Source organism: Spea bombifrons, chromosome 3, assembly GCF_027358695.1.
Source record: "Spea bombifrons isolate aSpeBom1 chromosome 3, aSpeBom1.2.pri, whole genome shotgun sequence".
Lineage (NCBI taxonomy): Eukaryota > Metazoa > Chordata > Amphibia > Anura > Pelobatidae > Spea > Spea bombifrons.
In genome coordinates, this window is record NC_071089.1 from 10,330,627 (window position 1) to 10,348,712 (window position 18,086).

Consider the following 18,086-nt stretch of genomic DNA (forward strand, 5'->3'; position numbering starts at 1 on the left):
CAAAATATTCCAAAGGTGTTTCAAAGAACTTCAGCAAGACAGATGGCGAACGCTATGATGCTGGTGGCGAGCTCTGGATAAAGGTAGCGCTGGCATGATGTTATCTTCAAAATCGCTCAGGAATAAATACAAATTGCTCAATTCTTTATTAAATTTATTAAATTTCTGAGAATTTTTATTTGTCTAGCTTCGCAGGTACTATGTCTAGTATCATGAAGACTTATTCCAGTATAGTATTGTTGATCTCGATAACTTGTTGGAATTTTCAGCCAAAGGTGGTACTTTTTATTGGCCGACACCGAAAAAGATAAATGAAGAAGAGAACCAAAAAGTCCCAAAAGCTTTCACGCTTTTCATGTTTTCCTCCATACTGTCCCAACAAAGGGTATCACCTTCGACTAGATACTCCAGAGCTAGAGGGACTGAGGTGTGCAGCTAAGTCCGGTCAGAAAGCACCATGGGAGAGGTATTGTTGACTTGCACAATTTGTTAGATGGAGTGTTCAGCTAAAGGGGCTACATTTTATTGGGCCAACAAAGAAAAATATGGATGAAGAAGAGACCTCCAAAGTCCAGAAAGCTTTTATGTAACTCTACATTTTCTTCTATGAGGACCCAACAAAAGGTATCACCTTTCACTGGAGACTCCTTTTTCTTGTCCCATTACAACTTCATCCATTTTCATTTTTTCTTATCAAATAGTGAATTTTTCTATGGTGTTTTTGAAAAGAGCTACAAACTACAAAGACATGCAGTATATAAACACATCACCGCTTCATTATGTGTCGCAATAAGGAATCACCGGCCAGCCATTCCTGTTTTATATTGGTACCTGGCAAGTAAGACAGATATCTCTGTATTATGAGTATAAACTTTAGCAAAAATGAATCGTATTGGCATTCCTATTTTATGATACAAGCGAGAAATGCTGAACATCAGAGTATGATTGGTACAAAAGAATCCAAAGTGTAAAGGAAATCCAGGATCATAGTCAATAAACCGTTCAAATGAATTGGTGTCTAAATGTTATTACGGACTTGGCTTTGTAAATGGAACACGAGGTCTTCATTGGGTGCAAAGAGCCTATATGAAGGCTGTACGGATTTCTGTAGAGATCGCTGTTCCTTTGAAATATGAGAATAGTTAAAGCGCGACACGCTTGTTACATCTGATCATTGTGTCTGTGAGGACGGGTGTCTTACACAGAGCCGGACACTTTACAGAGATAATCTGAAAGAGGTTGAATAACCATCGTGTAGAGGCTATTTACGTATGATGGACAGCGGTAACTGGCATGATCTGAGGCAGCTACAGACAGACCTGTATACAGATTAAATTGGTCATTCCATGCGCCTTCTGTAGTAGTAATAGGCCACGTATAATAATGAACGTATATATAAATTATTAAAAAATATGTATATAAACTGACGCTCCCAGCTGAACGTTAACTATTTTCCTGCCGCCCCCTCTGCTTATGAATGACATTCTGATTTCTTTATGGTAGAGCGTATTCTGCCATTAGCATGCTGCTCATTCAGCAGATAGAGATGTATAGAGCGACAGGCCTGGTACATTTAATTAGACTATCGAGGCATATTTTCAATTATTTCACAGAACCAGTCAAACTCTGTATTTTAAATATGTGGATGCCATGCTGCTAATACAGGTTATAGAGAGAGCATTGGTTGGGAGAACCGGTTTTGTAAAGTAAACCAATGGTCAGGCAGACGGGGGTCCGCATATCAATACCCTGAGCAGGCATGGTGTCCACTGTTATAGGTATAGCTGGGTCTGGCTCCCCCAAGCTCTCCATCTCTTTATGAGACGCGGTCGGGCCAACTGCTAGTATAGAGAAGACTAGCCCAAGGAGCCTTGAAATAAGAAAATTAACACTATCTATACATTGACGACAACTTTAACTGTGCATGGCATGGCAAATCTTTATATATTATTGAGCACGATTTCAAATAAAAATTCCTAATACATAAATAAAAATAAATTTCAAGAACATTAGTATGTTGACATTAAGAATGTTTAATTATCAATCAATAAATAATTGTGTATGTACATTTTCTTATCAAGTGACCTGTTCTTTTTTCTTTTTAGTGGAATGCATATATATATATATATATATATATATATATATATATATGAGTGGTTTGTCATCATTAGCAGGAAAGATTAAAAATATCCTACTAGGAGAACATTAACGAAAAGCTCTGACCTTTATTATGTACTGAACGACCAGATTAAGTAAAGGTTAACTGAATTCTTAAATTGACCCTAATTAGTATGCATGATGAGCAACAGGTATCTCACAAAACAAACGTCCTTTTCCTCTAAAACAGATCATTTCCATTGGTGCTACATTGATGTACAATAAACTAGCAGGGCAGGCTGGTAGCTTTGAGTACATAATCTCAATAGTGTCAAGATGGACCATCACTCTAACCGGAGGAGAGAAGAGAGGGATGGAGGGTTTCCTAAGGGGAGAGAACATTAAAGTAATGATTCAAATTAGGAGGTCAATGGCTTTTTGACTGAGGTGGCATTAATTATTGTTCATCTTACAAAAAACATTTTAAAATTCCACTGTGCCCCCCAGTATATAACTATTTTACACACAAGTGAAATTATATAATGGAAAATGTGTAAAGCACCTCATACATTCTCTTACTAGAAAAAAAAAGAAACTCTTTAAACTACCAAAAGTTTTACAAATATTTTTAAAATGCTTTTGTACTTTGTAAGAGAATTTTTTGGACCTCCAGAACAAAAAAGTCTATGTATGTGAGGTATCAATGTGCTGGGAGGCTAAACATAAATTGTTTTTTTTTCTGCAGTTGCTCCTAACCCAAAAGTAAAATTGCATACATTTTGCCTGTTTTTTTCTTCATATTTTAGTGATAAATATTATATATATATATATATTATATATATATATATAATATATATATATACATATATATATATATATATATATATATATATTATATATATATATATAATATATATATATACATATATATATATATATATATATATATATATATAAAATCCCTACTTGCCCTTAGGAAGAGAAATATATGTTCTTTATGTGGGTATATTAAACATGACAAAGGAAAATGATAGTTAAAAAAAACAAAGATAAAATCGCAAAGAAAAATCTCAATCGATGACTTACCTTGTACATTTAATTGACTGCTGCTTGGCAGACGTTATACAGGTAAAAATGTTCATATTTTTTAGTAAATAAGCTTACCTTGGACAAACAACCTCTTCCAGTAGATTCTCCCAACGTGCTCTCCTCCGAGAAATATGAGGTTGGTGAAAATTAACAAAGCCGTGGAAACAGATGCCAGGGCGGCATGAAGCTGGCGGAACAGCCTCGGTGACAAGCATTGATTCTGAAACGACAAAAGCAGAGTTACACTAAATGGATTTAACTCCACTCCAAAACATTTTTGTTTGGCTTACTTTCCTTTAAATTAGTTTGGCAGTATTTATCACTATTCACTTTCAGACAGCACGGTTTTGTCTTCAAAGTCTTGGAAGGATTTCAAAAAACTCAGCAAAAGAATATTAAACTAAAAATGTAAGTAGAAGAGATAACATGGAGACACTTTTTAGAACCAGGTTCTGCAAGTTTCTTCTAATCAGTTCCGTATTCAACTGGAAACTACATAGAAAAAGTTACTTAGTCAATTATATTAGCCGATGCTTCTTTAGTAAATGGGTGCTTGAGTAGCAAATAAACCCCATATTAAGTAATGCCAAAAAATGCTTGTAACCTCTCACCATTGATGGGGTCTACTGGAAACCGAGCTGAGCTAAGAGCGTTTGTCGAGTTTAGTTTGTGAACCAATTCTGAAGAATTAATAATCTTGAGATACACATATGAACGATAAATTAATGGCTGGCGCTTATTCATTTACCCAGCCATGACAGCGCATGATTCATGTGTGTGTGTGTGTGTGTGTGTGTGTGTGGGGGGGGGTGAATCAGTATAGTGCTCATGCTCTGTAGCAGGAGGATCATTGTGGCCATTTAACCCATTGTCGCTGCCATAGTGGCAAACCAAAAACATCCGTTTTCACCAGTTTCCAAATTTCCTGGAAGCTGTGCACGTAACGCCAGATTTGTGCCGAACTGCTATGCTTAGGTGTAATGCGCCAATTGGATATCAAAAAAGTCATAAATGAATGCACATTAACTCTAATTGCCCCTAATCACAGAAACTTTTGGTAGCCTAAAACACCTATGCCATTATTGCAGGACTTCCACTTGGCTCGCCACCCCTACTGTTCTATAGTCAACTCTTTAATCTTATAGGATAGAAGGTCGCGATCTTTAGAATGTGATGGGTATTTTGTTACCATGAAAGGTAACCTTCTCAACCAGCAACATGTCTTCTCTGCTATATGAATATAGAAAATGCAGCTCCCTTATTGCATGGAAAAGTAACTACTTACATCAATTACCATTTGTTTTGCACTTAAAATACAGAGAATAGGGTGGTAAAGTTCTCAGTAGAAAAAATGTTGATTTGGTACTTTTAAGGCATGTTTTAACACATGTTCACCACTGTGTAAATATTTTAAGCACGTTTGGGTGTGTGATTAAACAATTATACCAAACAGGTGCTAATGATCACCATTTTAACATGTCAGTTGAAACATCAACAGAAACTGCTGTGTAGGGGGGATAAAAAAGGGTGATTAATAGCCAAATTCACTAACAAGGTGAGTTTGCCGAAAAACGGTTTAACGTCAAAAGTCATACCGCATCGGCAAGGTCTCTCCTAGACAGAAATTTTAAGGCGGACAAGGGTTTCCAGATGTTCTGCCAACGCTCTTTTGAAGAAGCAGAAAGAAACAGGCAATATTGAGGACCGGTGGTCGGCAGCAGATTAAAGACACATCATGCTTCCTTCCCTTCAAAATCAGATGTCCAGGTGTGCCATCAGGTCAGCTTGGCAAAAAAGCAGCAGGACCCTGGTACACACATCTAGTGTCTGGAGAAGACTTCTCAGAAATGGAAGACTTGCATTAAAAAAGCAATTTTTCTGATTTTGGAAACAAGGCCAATAGAATTATTCACGAAAACACAGGAACCGGGGTGCAGAAAAATGGCAGCAGGTGCTCTGGACTGATGAGTGAAAATGTGAAATATATGGCAGTAGCAATTTGTTCTCTGAAAGGCTGGAGAGAGCTACAAGTAAAGAACGTTGGAGATTCCTTGCAAGTTTGAGGCTGGGTTTCTGCAAATGGATTTGGGGATTTGGTCAGAATTAATGGTTTTCTTAATGCTGAGAAGTTCAGGCAGATACTTATCTATAATGCAATACCATCAGGGAGGCATCTGATCGGCCCCAAATTTACTCTGCAGTATGACAACGACCCCAAGCATACAGCCAAAGTCATTAAGAACTATCTTCAGCGTAAAGAAGAACAAGGAGTCCTAGATGGCATGGGCCCCACAGAGCCCCAATCATAGAGTCTTTCTGGGATTACATCATCAAGTCTTTCTGGGATTACATCATCGAGTCTTTCTGGGATTACATGAAGCATCGGAGTCTGCCTAAATCCACAAGAACGGTGGTTAGTTCTCCAAGATGTTTCAAACAACCTACCGGCCAAGTTCCTTAAACACTGCCCACCAAAGGGTGGTCACACCAAAAATCGACTTGATGTAGATTTTTCTTCTGCTCACTCACTTTGCATTTTGTTAAATGATTCAAATAAATTATTATCATGTCTGTTTTTAAAAGCGTTCCTTCTTCACAGCACTTTTTCACACTTGCATAAAACTTTTGCACCGTAGTATATACATCACGATGCCAAGGACTGCCAAGAGCCAATTTACAGCAGAATGTCTTTTATGTTTCAGTGGATTTGGAGGAAAATTATCAACTCTTACTTAGCAGACCACATCCGCAGAGAGAGGGGGGGTTTCAATAACAAATGCAGGATTTATGTTTCAAACCGTGAAGCGGTGATGCTTAGCAGGGAACAATATCATTTGGCGGCATAATTATTTTTACAGTGTCAGATTATTCTAATTATATTCTACACAGATAAGGAAAAAAAAAAACATAATACAAAATAAAGTACAGCGGCCAGGATCACTTCGAAAACAGGTTTTTTTTCCTGCAGCGAAAAATAGAGCGCAAACTCGAGTATCGATCTTAGAGATTGTGACAATTTGCTGCACAGTGGGCTGTAACACTTTTTAATGGTCCACGAGGACAGTTCCTTATAAAACTGTACATCAGTAAATCATCGCGAACGTTATTATTATTATTTTTATTTTTTGCTGTGTGCATGCAGTCAGATGTGCACATAAACACCAGACGATACAATTTAACCATCTATGTTTGGGCGAAACTAGAATGCCATGGAAGGAAAAATAGGAAAAGTCAGGGGTGGAAAAATAGGAAATGTCAGGGGTGGAAGGTCGGGGAGGAGGGGCAGAATTAATGGGCCAAATGGTTCTTACCTGCTGTCGAATTCTATGTTTCTATGCTAAAGTGTGAGCAAATATAAGTAAAAGTGCTTACAGATTGCTTTTAAAGCAATATACGTATTATATCCATCTTATTGTGCTGTTCACAGGATATTGATGATTATTCCACCCCATTAACTAATTGCTCTCCTATTTTTAAATTACAATTGCTCAGGTGGAAACTTTGTAAGGGTCGGGGGGGGGAGTTTATTAATATGTACTTTAACCACATTTTGTTTAAACCAAAGAAATACTTTGATAGAAAAAGAACAAGAAATAAGTAAATTTTCCAATTTCATTATGCTAAAAAAAACATTATGGAGAAGGTCGAGGTTTTTGGGCTCGTTAACGGATGATGTGTGGTGTAGGGGTTAAAAGAGTTTAGGGTGAAATGAGTTTTCATGGGTAGATGGGAGGATAAAAGACAATGTGTGTGCTGGCTAAACAGGTTTATTCGGTTTAGGTGGACTTTCCCTTAATAAGACAAAGCGATGCAACGGTTAAAAGGGAACCCTTCAATATTCCGGATCAGAACCTAAAAGTAGAACACCACTTACACTAATAAAATGTAATCACTGTATTATTTATTCTCATCACTTTTACTACTACTTATTCCCGAGCAGGTTATTAAACACAAAACGCGAGATACCGAAACAGTGATTCCATAATAATATGGAAAAACGGGAAAACGAAATGGAAAATAAGTTAACACAATTGGATTTTCTTCCAGCTACACATCATTCCTCTTGTCTTAAAATATAAGATTTCACGTTCTACCGGCACTTTCCATCAAACACTTGGCTGTCAGAAAGGTTTCTTGCTGTACTGAGTAGGAGACTTGGGTTTATGAATGTTTTAAAGAAAGAATTAGTTTGTATCGATACAACAGAATCTGCTAATGTGCTTTTGGACTTCATAAAGCATTCGGGAAATCCCAGGCGGCTCATTCCATAGCTATTTCATCTATTCAGAGGGATGCGAACAAGTAACAAAGAAACCAATTTAAATCAGTATTTCTCTCTACGGTAACAATATTAAGCCCTTAAGGACAATGGGCAGTCCCTAAACCCATTGAAAACAATGCATTTTGAGCCCGTACATGTACGGGCTTTGTCATTAAGGGGTTACAAATGTACAAAAGCTATTTGAAGCTATATAAAGAGAAGAGCAAAGCATTTGAAAGAGCAGTAATAATGTAAAAGTAAGATGTCATAATTGTGTTGATAAAGGGAAAAGCCACTGCAAGATTACAGTTTCTTAACCTTTTTCTTTGCAAAGGATTAGCATAAATAGCAGACTTTAACCTCAGGATAAAGGTAACTGGAGCCCAACACCACCTGGAGAATATATGAAACTGTCTGTGGCAGTAAGGGGCGCAGAAGATAGGCAGCACCCAAACTTGACACCCCTCTTGGGGCTTGTCTGGCGTGAGATGAACTGGTGGAGATGACGTGGCAAAAGAAGCAGGAATGATAACTCCCCATAGAGAAGATTCTACTCCATGTCTTGCTTACACTACCATATATCGGCAATAGGGAGCATTTTGTCACCAAGCACCCACACCCTCACTCCAGGCATTCCCTTTTGGAATCTGCGTGTTCCCATTGAGTATCTTTACAGAAAACTGTATATTGGGCCTGTAATATATTGGGCCATTTGGCTGGTCTTGCCCTTGAGGTGGTGGTTGTCAGTCCTCCTCATGGGACCCACGATATCTTAGTCTAAGAGACTCTGCCCTGCCTGTGGAGGAGCAGGCGATTTGTGCTTGCGTAGCAGATGTCTGCGGAGGCACCCAGGTTCCCTGACTCCCGAGTTTTATGTATATTTTTATATATATAGTGCTTTACAACGACTGTGGTGCCCGGAAGAGAATTGTGGCATCAAAGAGATAAGGGTTAATTTGCTGTTTTTAGTTATTCTCTGCATACAGAGCCGGCCTTAGGTGTTCTGGCGCCCTGTGCGGACTACTCGTCTGGCGCCCCCCCCATCCCAAAAAAAGAAAGGAATCAAAACTTGTAACAAAACCCCAATCACTATATACTACGCCAAACATTGATGTGGTGTAGGCCTACCACTTCATTGTCTGGCTTAGTAGTAGGGATGCACCGAAACAAATTCTGGACTGAAACCAAAAATGCAGCATTTACCTGGCCGAAACCGAATATGACCCCCCCCACACACCATAACACATAACAAAACAATTAAATAACAATATTTATATATATATATATATATATATATATATGATTAACAGCAATCACATTCTTATCATGCCCGCAGATTCCAGGATGTACTCGTAGACTACTTGGCATGATAGGAGTATGATTGCCCTATGTACCCTGTCTCACTCCATTCTCCCTATCTACCCCCTCCTAACTATCTACCCTCTCCCTCTTTGAAGTACACTTACCTTTCAGAAGTCCTGCGGTGAGGGTGCAAGGCCTCTGCCTCCCAGCTCTGCCACTGTATGGAACAGTATAGAGTGATGGGAGTTATGATGTACTTTAGAGCATAATTATATAATGAAAAATACATTGGAAATGGTACAGCATAACACCCATCACTCTCACACCCTTACCAATCCACACACATACACCAATCCACACATATACACCAATCCACACATATATACCAATCCACACACATACACCAATCCACACACATACACCAATCCACACATATATACCAATCCACACACATACACCAATCCACACATATATACCAATCCACACACATACACCAATCCACTCCACACATATACACCAATCCACTCCACACATATACACCAATCCACACATATACACCAATCCACACATATACACCAATCCACTCCACACATATACACCAATCCACATATATACACCAATCCACACACACATACCAATCCACACATATACACCAATCCACACGCATACCAATTCACACATATACACCAATCCACACGCATACCAATCCACACACGTATACACCAATCCACACATATACACCAATCCACACATATATACCAATCCACACACATACCAATCCACACATATACACCAATCCACACATATACACCAATCCACACGCATACCAATCCACACATATACACCAATCCACACATATACACCAATCCACACATATATACCAATCCACACATATACACCAATCCACACATATACACCAAACCACACATATATACTAATCCACACATATACCAAACCACACATATATACCAAACCACACATATATACTAATCCACACATATACACCAATCCACTCTCACTGTCACTCTATGCTTTCCTACCTTTCCTCTTTCAGTTTCTTTGCCTCCTCTTCGCTCTTCTTCTTAGTTCTTCTGTCTTCTCTTCTTCCGGGTCAGAGGGCACGGAGACCGGTGGGCGCGGCTTCAGTGCTGTGCGCCGGGATCTGACAGCAAACCCCGGCGCACAGCAGCTGTTGCCACGGGGATCACAAGGGAGCGGTATCGGAGGTCTGTTAAAGACCTCCGATACTGCTCCCTTGCGAGCCTGCTCCTCCAGCGGCGGACATTACTGTCCGTCTCTGGAGGGGTGCCGGGTGCCCCTATACTGGCGGCAGCGGACCCCGCGGCGGCAGTGGCGTCGGACCGCACTGCGGCGGCGGCGGACCCCGCGGCGGCGCCCCCTGGAGTGTGGCGCCCTGTGCGGTCGCACAGGTCGCACACCCCAAAGGCCGGCCCTGTCTGCATACAAGTATAACAGGAACTTTAAATCAAAGCGATTTCATGTAGAATGTTCTAGAGCGGCTAATAACCAGCAGGACTTGAACGTAGGATGTTGGGGGCTTGAGAACCCTGACTGGGAGGATGAGGAGAACAGCATGAGAACCCTGTTTGTTTTTAACTAAACACAAGCAATAGTTAATGAGCATCATCACGTAGACAGACAATTACATAGACTTACTAAAAGATATAAAAGTGACTAGTACGACTAGTAGGTTAAAAGAACAGCATAAAATGAGAGGTACAAGAACTGCAATCAAATAAGAATAAAAGTACGGACACATACATTATGATCAGCAATATTCTTTATTATGGCCAGATAGTTACTGTATATCAAATGTCCTGTTTCATAGACTTGTGCATTTGTTTTTCGTAGAAAATTTAGTTTTACTGAAAATTGCCTGTTTCGTGCATTAGTACGAATCAATGAAAACTAGGGCAATCTCAGACAAAACTCACAAAAATCAATTGCATAAGCTCCAAAAATGAATTTGGATTCGTTAGATTTGTTGTCACGTGTAGCCACCATTACAAGCTGTTTTAGCGCTCGTTGATGAGGTAACGTGGGAGGGGCTGTGTGTGGGAGGGTACATATCAATAACAAATAGGTAGAAAAAAAACATAAAACAGGGGTAGTCTCATTGATGGCAATGTCTGTGATTGGGGGGTCCAGCAGCCTGTGGGAGTTTTTCTTACTTTGCTCACTCTGGCCAATCAGAATTTACAAGCGGAGGGACAAGCATTAGATATATAAGTGTGCCAACGCCATTTTAACTTGTCGGTAGCAGCAGTTACAGACTGATGGGAGTTATAGTGTGACACAGTGACAGCTTAGCAGAGGATGAGATTGATGCTCAATACTCATACACAATACCGCGAGTTAATGAATAATAGTAGTGCAGAAAATGTACTGTTGTGGGGTGGAAAAGCTGTAGTGACTACTGTAGTGATTACAGGGACTGCAGCAGACACTTTTTCCCCATTCCTGAGTAGAGTTTAGTTGATTAAGACAGTCGCCCGTTTATGCTGCCAGCCAAACCTCTAATTTGTGGACAGCTTCATTTTTCATTATCTTTCTATCATACCATCTATTATTCTTCATTGCTAAATAAATATTGGTGACAAAACCAGGCATTATATTATATAATATTGGGGAAATCCAGTCCTGCTCCACGGGGCTGCGTGCGCATATCGTGCCAGTATCTGCCTGCCCAGGCCCAGTGTTCTACTACTACTACTACTACCGCACCCCAATAATAATGATTTCAATTGCTTTGTATTTAAACATGCATTTCAGACAAACAATGCACAGCTTAATAACTGTTTTTGGAAGTGTGAATAAAAGCAGTTTGTACTCACAATTCTGGTTTGAACTCCTGAAGCTGTAAGTAGTTTTTTCACTCCTTGTTCTGTGATTATTCCAATCCAGTTCAGCGCGGCCCAGTACCAGAGATATTCATGGCCGCCATGCCAGAAACACACGAATATGAAGGTGCAGGAGGTGGACAGCAGCATGCCACGCAGCCCACGGTGCGACCCTCCCAGCGGAATGTAGATGTATCTGCAGGAAATGTAATAGAGAATATGTTATATTATGAGCCAAAAATCCACATTTACTCCACACACTTCACACCAAAATCATACATCAGATTAACACGCGTGATACGCTTTCCTGCTTATATGATCACATAGGGAAGAGCTGAATGAATCTGATGTGATTCTGTGGTCTGGCTCAACAGAAATCAGATTAGGTATGAGTGGTAAGCAAAATGGACACACCGCCATCATGATTTCTTCATATTTTATCGCTAACATCTGAATCAACAATTTTTGGACAATTATTTAAGTAAACCTCTGTTTCTTTAAACACTGACTTATAATATACTTTTTTTTTTACATTACAGTTGTAAGCAGGCTTCATGGCAGTATACAATATATGATATTCCGTAGACTACATTGCTTATGGGTGTTTTAATCTGGTGAGATAAAGGGCAACTTCCAAACTACACAGTGTCTGGATCGCAGCTTATCTGAAAAATGCTTGAGTGAGAGCGCCAACCGCGTCGAGCAGCTCATCTAAGTTGCGATGGAGCAACCGTACCTTTCAAGATTTCAAATGGCCAAAGAGAGGCGCTTTTTAGCCGATGTGGTCGAAGGTAAGACTAGTGATGGGACTTCATCAAAACCTTATATTTCTGATTTCTTTAGAATTTGATGTAAGTAGGACATTTAGAAAGAACACATTTTCTGATATATATATATACACACTTTAGAACACAGTGATAAACTCATTGCCACCAAACATCCTGAGCTGGGATGGAGCAATTTGGATCCGGAAAAGGCTATACGAGCAGTTATTTTTTTAACCACTAGAATGACAGTATCTGGCTTCTTCCACACATACATTACTGTTCAAAACTTTGGACTCATTTGGGTGGTTTCATGGAAAATAAGGACATTTCTAGTTGTGACATAACTGCAAAAGGGTTTTCTAATGATTTATTAGCCTTTTGTACTTGGATCAGGGAACACAACGTACCACCGGAACGCAGGAGTGATGGGAGTGATAAAGGGCCATTGGAACACAGGAGTGATGTGAGTGATAAAGGGCCATTGGAACACAGGAGTGATGGGAGTGATAAAGGGCCATTGGAACACAGGAGTGATGGGAGTGATAAAGGGCCATTGGAACACAGGAGTGATGGGAGTGATAAAGGACCATTGGAACACAGGAGTGATGGGAGTGATAAAGGACAATTGGAACACAGGAGTGATGGGAGTGATAAAGGGCCATTGGAACACAGGAGTGATGGGAGTGATAAAGGGCCACTGGAACACAGGAGTGATGGGAGTGATAAAGGCCTCTGTACGCCTATGAAAATATTCCATTTAAAGTAAGCTGTTTCCAGCTACAATAGTCATTTACAGGATTAACACCGTCTGTGCTGGATTTCTGACCAATTTCATGTAATTTTTATGGACAAAATTTGCTTTTCTTCAAAAACAAGGACATTCCTAAGTGGCTCCAAACTTTTGAATGGTAATGTATATTCATCCAAACTTCCCACCGAGCACAAAAACAAAATCTCCTTTGAAGACTTGATGTTATGACTGCCGAAAACCCTAGAAAAAAGGGGATATTTCCTGCATTTAAGTACAAATTTATAATCAGCCGTGTGCTCAGCATCTGACCTACATTTCCAGAATAAAAATTCAACAACCGGAAGTATTTAAGGAGATCTCTAATACTGATGATGTGGAACATATCATTTACCTGATTTCACGAGTTTCTCTCCGTCTTTGTCTTGTATTATGCAAGCAATTTGGTTCAGAGTTAGAAAAGTACAGAATATTTTTGGCACTTTTTAAAAGGATATAGTTATATCAGCTTAGAACATTTTTCATATTAATTTTCTGATACAACTATTGTGTTTAGCAGCACAAAACATTCATGACATGACTCAGAATGACATCTTGCACTTTGTATCGGTCACAACAAATAATTATTTTTCAATCACTTGGTTGAGATCCACTTTACAACAAAACTTTAAAGCTTGGCCCCTTAACCCCTTAATGACAAAGCCCTACATGTACGGGCTCAAGATGCATTGTTTTCAATGGGTTTTGGGACCGCCCATTGTCCTTAAAGGGTTAAAAGTTGCTGTCTACAGCCGAGGTCGATGTTTGGGGCCCCTATGGAATCATTACCTGTAACCAGATCTGCATACGCACAGTTATAGAAGATAAAATAATGTAATAAATTGCATTTTTCTAAAAGTTACACTAGTGTTATTACAAGCAATTGTAATAACTCAGGGTATTTACCCCACGATTAACATCTCAGGTAGAGTGACCACATAGACTACCTTCTCCAGGACACATATAAGTCTACATTTTGCTGTCCAGAAGAAATGGCCAATGTGATCACCGTAATGTTAGAGCTACTTCTTTATTTTCTAGTCTGATTTAATGATATCCAAGCAGAATCGTTGGATTCCACTAAAATCATTTATCAATTGAACAGGTCAGTTAATGGCATAACAATAAATCTTAGGGTACTTTAGTTTGAAAAGCTTTCGGGTTTGGGGTCACCATTAACCCATATAAACATTAGCAGTTTTCTTGTATTTTTAATACATACCTAAAATCCGTGGGTTTCAAAAGTACATTAAAGTAGCGAAGAGTGGTTATTAAAGAGCTACAGTGTATCTCCCTACAGAATGTTTGATTAAGATCCCCAAGAAGCGGAATTAATAACGAGAAACAGAATGGATTATTGCTCTTGCTTTAAATAGCACCATGCACCAGCGGGTACACAAGAAATGAGATATTCACCCTCTCTATGTGCTGTGTGTACTGATACTCTTATTCTTTGGTTTTTGTTAACGGAAGAAAATTACCATTGATTATAGGCGTGATTCATTTTATGAGCACCATAGAAACTGAGCTAGGCATTGCTTTCACATACACACACCTATAATATATATATATATATATATATATATACACACACACACACACACACACGTATATATGCAGAAGTGCCGATGCGGTGGAAGTGTGCCGATTCAGCGGATCAGCGGCATGGATCTGAGATCTGAATAAAAGACAGAACAACGGACAGCAAAAGAAGACCTCGCACACAAGGGTCCAATGCGGGTAGGTATGTTTGATTAATTAGCCGGTGTAGGCGAGTATACACAGAGACTGGAAGGCTTAACACGTTTCGCACCTGACTGTCGCTTACTCATGACAGACCTTGTAGATCTTCTGTAGCGGCTCCTGTCTTCTACAATGAATGCAGGTGAGATCAATACTTGGCGTGAGCCGTGCCGCACGTAACTGTTGATACTGAATAAAAGACGGCTTCGCTTATAAGACAAGGTCATTTTTTCTGATGACGTTTTCAGAAATAAAACCTTCTAATTGAGCAAATAAAGTAATTTGTGTGGGTGCACTAACTGAGAATGAGGGACATTACAGCTGAGCAGAGACATAGTAAAAATACAGAAATTACTGCTACCCTGTAGTGTACAAAAAAAACCATGGTCATTAACCCCTTTTCAAAGCCCTCCTCTTAACACCAATAATTATGTATCAATTTTTTTCTCATTAACAGTGTGGATTTTTTTTTACATTGAAAATCCTCCTATTTCCATGATGTAAATAAAAACAGATAATCCTATCAAAACGATGCAGCAGCTTCTAGAAATATAATGAATATTATTAAGAAGGAAAAATTCAAATCAATAGTAATCAGACTCAGCTGCCCCGCATTCCTTTACTACGGTTCAATTCCACTTCGGAGTCTATTGTCTGATAGTTGTATATGTGTGTGAATGAATAACAAGCAGGAGCCTAATGAAGCAGACATCACAAGTAATTAGTTTTGTCACAGTTCCAACCAGAATTCACATTCTGCCACCGTTTTCTATTTCTTAGACAATTATGCTACATTAATCCGCGTACAGATATCAGAAGACAAAACAGCTTGGGACATATTAACAAGTCGACGAAAATAGATCACCGTAAGAGAGCCACTAGAGAACAAAATTTAAACAAGAGAAGCTTATATCAGCTGTATATCGAACCGACGGCAAATTAAATTATGCTTAAATCTTCTGAAAAGTAAATACATTATAGAAGATAAGATCTGTTCCACCACGGCCTTCTAATCCTTACGGGAGAAGAAGTGGGATATATTTTTCCTCATGGAAAAAAAAAATTTGAGAACAAAAATACGACTTTAAAGGACTTTTATAATATATTATTTACCTACTCATAGGAATGTATGTACTATTTTATTTAATAGACTCATTTTCAGTAAACTTTATAAGAAAGACTATTGTAATGGCAGAACTAAGATATCCTCATTCATTCTGGGGCACTTAACAGTTACTTAATTCCAGAATTCATTCATGGTCTTAAAAAAAGGAACTAGTTCATTTTAAGTGTAAATGTAATCGAAAGACCAAGTTGGGGAGGGGGGGGTCTGTTAATGGAGGTAGTTGGTTGACTAAAGATTGAGGAAAACGGAAAAGAAAAAAAATATACACTTGAAAACTAATCATACAACTAGAATGTTTTATTATTTCTTACAGAGAGGCAAAGCTTTATTTCTTCTTTTTTTTTTTTTGCAATAGCAAGTTCATATCGGGGAAAAAATGTGATAATGACTATGCGAATATAATGGTACAGACAGATGCCATTTTTTTTTATAATAAAAATGTTCTTTTTTCCATAGCGATGGCAGCTTTGCAGTATGTAAAACTCTACAAAGGCGAAAAAGTTGAATTATGCATCAACGACTTGAAAAGAACTATGTGTGCTTAAGAAGGTAAATGTCATGTGTGCGGCGCGATCATAGCGAAGCCAGCCTACACAGAACAGAAGTGTCACACTAATTAAAGTCCTGCCTTTTTATCTTGTTTACCCAGGTTCTGAGACGCTCGGGAATATTTTTTTTCAAATGGAACACGGCCTGATTTTATTTATTTGTTTACAAGAAACTTTTTGTTGCAGACAAAAAAAGCGAGAGTTGGATTCTACAGTTAATCTATTCATCTGTAAAATTCACATAATATGTTACATAATAGCCCGATTCTAACAGACATGGCGTTCTACTTCTTACATCAGCGTAAAAAAATGTGGCTTTAAGTATCATATCAATAGATTATACATGAAACCCATAAAAGATCTCCATTATCTAGCCCATCCACAGAGTTTAACAATAGTACGCCAATCAAAATCTCTTACTATATACCACTGCACTTATTGTACCTGTCTTTTAATTATATTGTAAACTGTAAAGCACTAAGTATATCTGTTATTGCTCAATAAATAAAAATATGTATACACGCATGCGTTATAGCATTGTTGAAACTTAGATCTAGGTCTCAGCTTTGTCTGGACATATGACTTAGTATGGTGTTTTTGAATCCCAGCCAACTATAGTTCTATTAAGGGCACACTTCAGCCGTCATATCAACTTTAAAGTGTCGCCACCAGAATCCCCTTGATCAATTTGCCCCCCCACCCCCACCCAGCTCCTTGGCTTGCAGGAGATGCACTCTACCGAAGGGTCTGCCTATGCTGGCGGTCCCCTCTCTACATGCTGGTGATCTGATACAACTTTTATTCTTTTTCTCTGCAGCCCATTGGCATTGAGCATAAAAAGCTGACATGTGACCATTTTTATTCCTCTACACCCAATTTACAAGCTGGTCTTTAACTGGGGTCTTCCTATACCCCGGCAAGAACAAAAATTACTCTGTTTCTATGCAGCAAACCGATGTTGGCCCACATGCTGCCTAGCCTCTTTCTCTACGATTTACCACTCATTGCCAACATCTCCTTTGTTGTAGCTGATGTGATGTCAGATTGCTGCCATATAATGTGGGTGGCGTGTGGCATCACTCCTCTGCCCACCTATGAGATCATCATCATCACATTCCATCCCAACCAACTAGAAGGGACTGGTTCCCAGTAAGCATTCTATAAGATTGAAGGGCAATGGGTCCCCTTGTATCAACTTCTATCATCCTACATTACTGCGGCCTTTGTAAAATTATGCTAGAGTAAACTACCGGCAGTTCAAATATGTCTCTACACTCTACTATAGACTTCTATACTGTACTGCAGTTTCTAGAGAAGTTGTAGTTCCTCACTGTAATAATACTGCTGAATTGCTTTATAATCATATCTGCAACTTTATTACATTACACCCACACTCCACTAATTACTACTATTCGTATCCGAAATTAAATTTGTCTGCTTTTGATCAATGATGCTGCTATTTTTATCTAACTTTTTTCAACCTTCGTCTTTATTTCAATAAGAGG

The 18,086-nt window shown here is 38.9% G+C and overlaps 1 protein-coding gene across 1 annotated transcript in view; it reads right to left on the bottom strand.

Moving 5' to 3' along the window:
• Positions 1–18,086, bottom strand: part of HHAT (hedgehog acyltransferase) — a 98,668-nt gene that overhangs the window by 26,838 nt on the left and 53,744 nt on the right. The window contains exons 12-13 of the mRNA XM_053460966.1: positions 11,605–11,806; positions 3,262–3,406 (exon numbers count right to left, since the gene is read on the bottom strand). Coding sequence (XP_053316941.1) covers positions 3,262–3,406; positions 11,605–11,806 — 347 coding nt within the window. The remainder of the gene's footprint in view (positions 1–3,261; positions 3,407–11,604; positions 11,807–18,086) is intronic.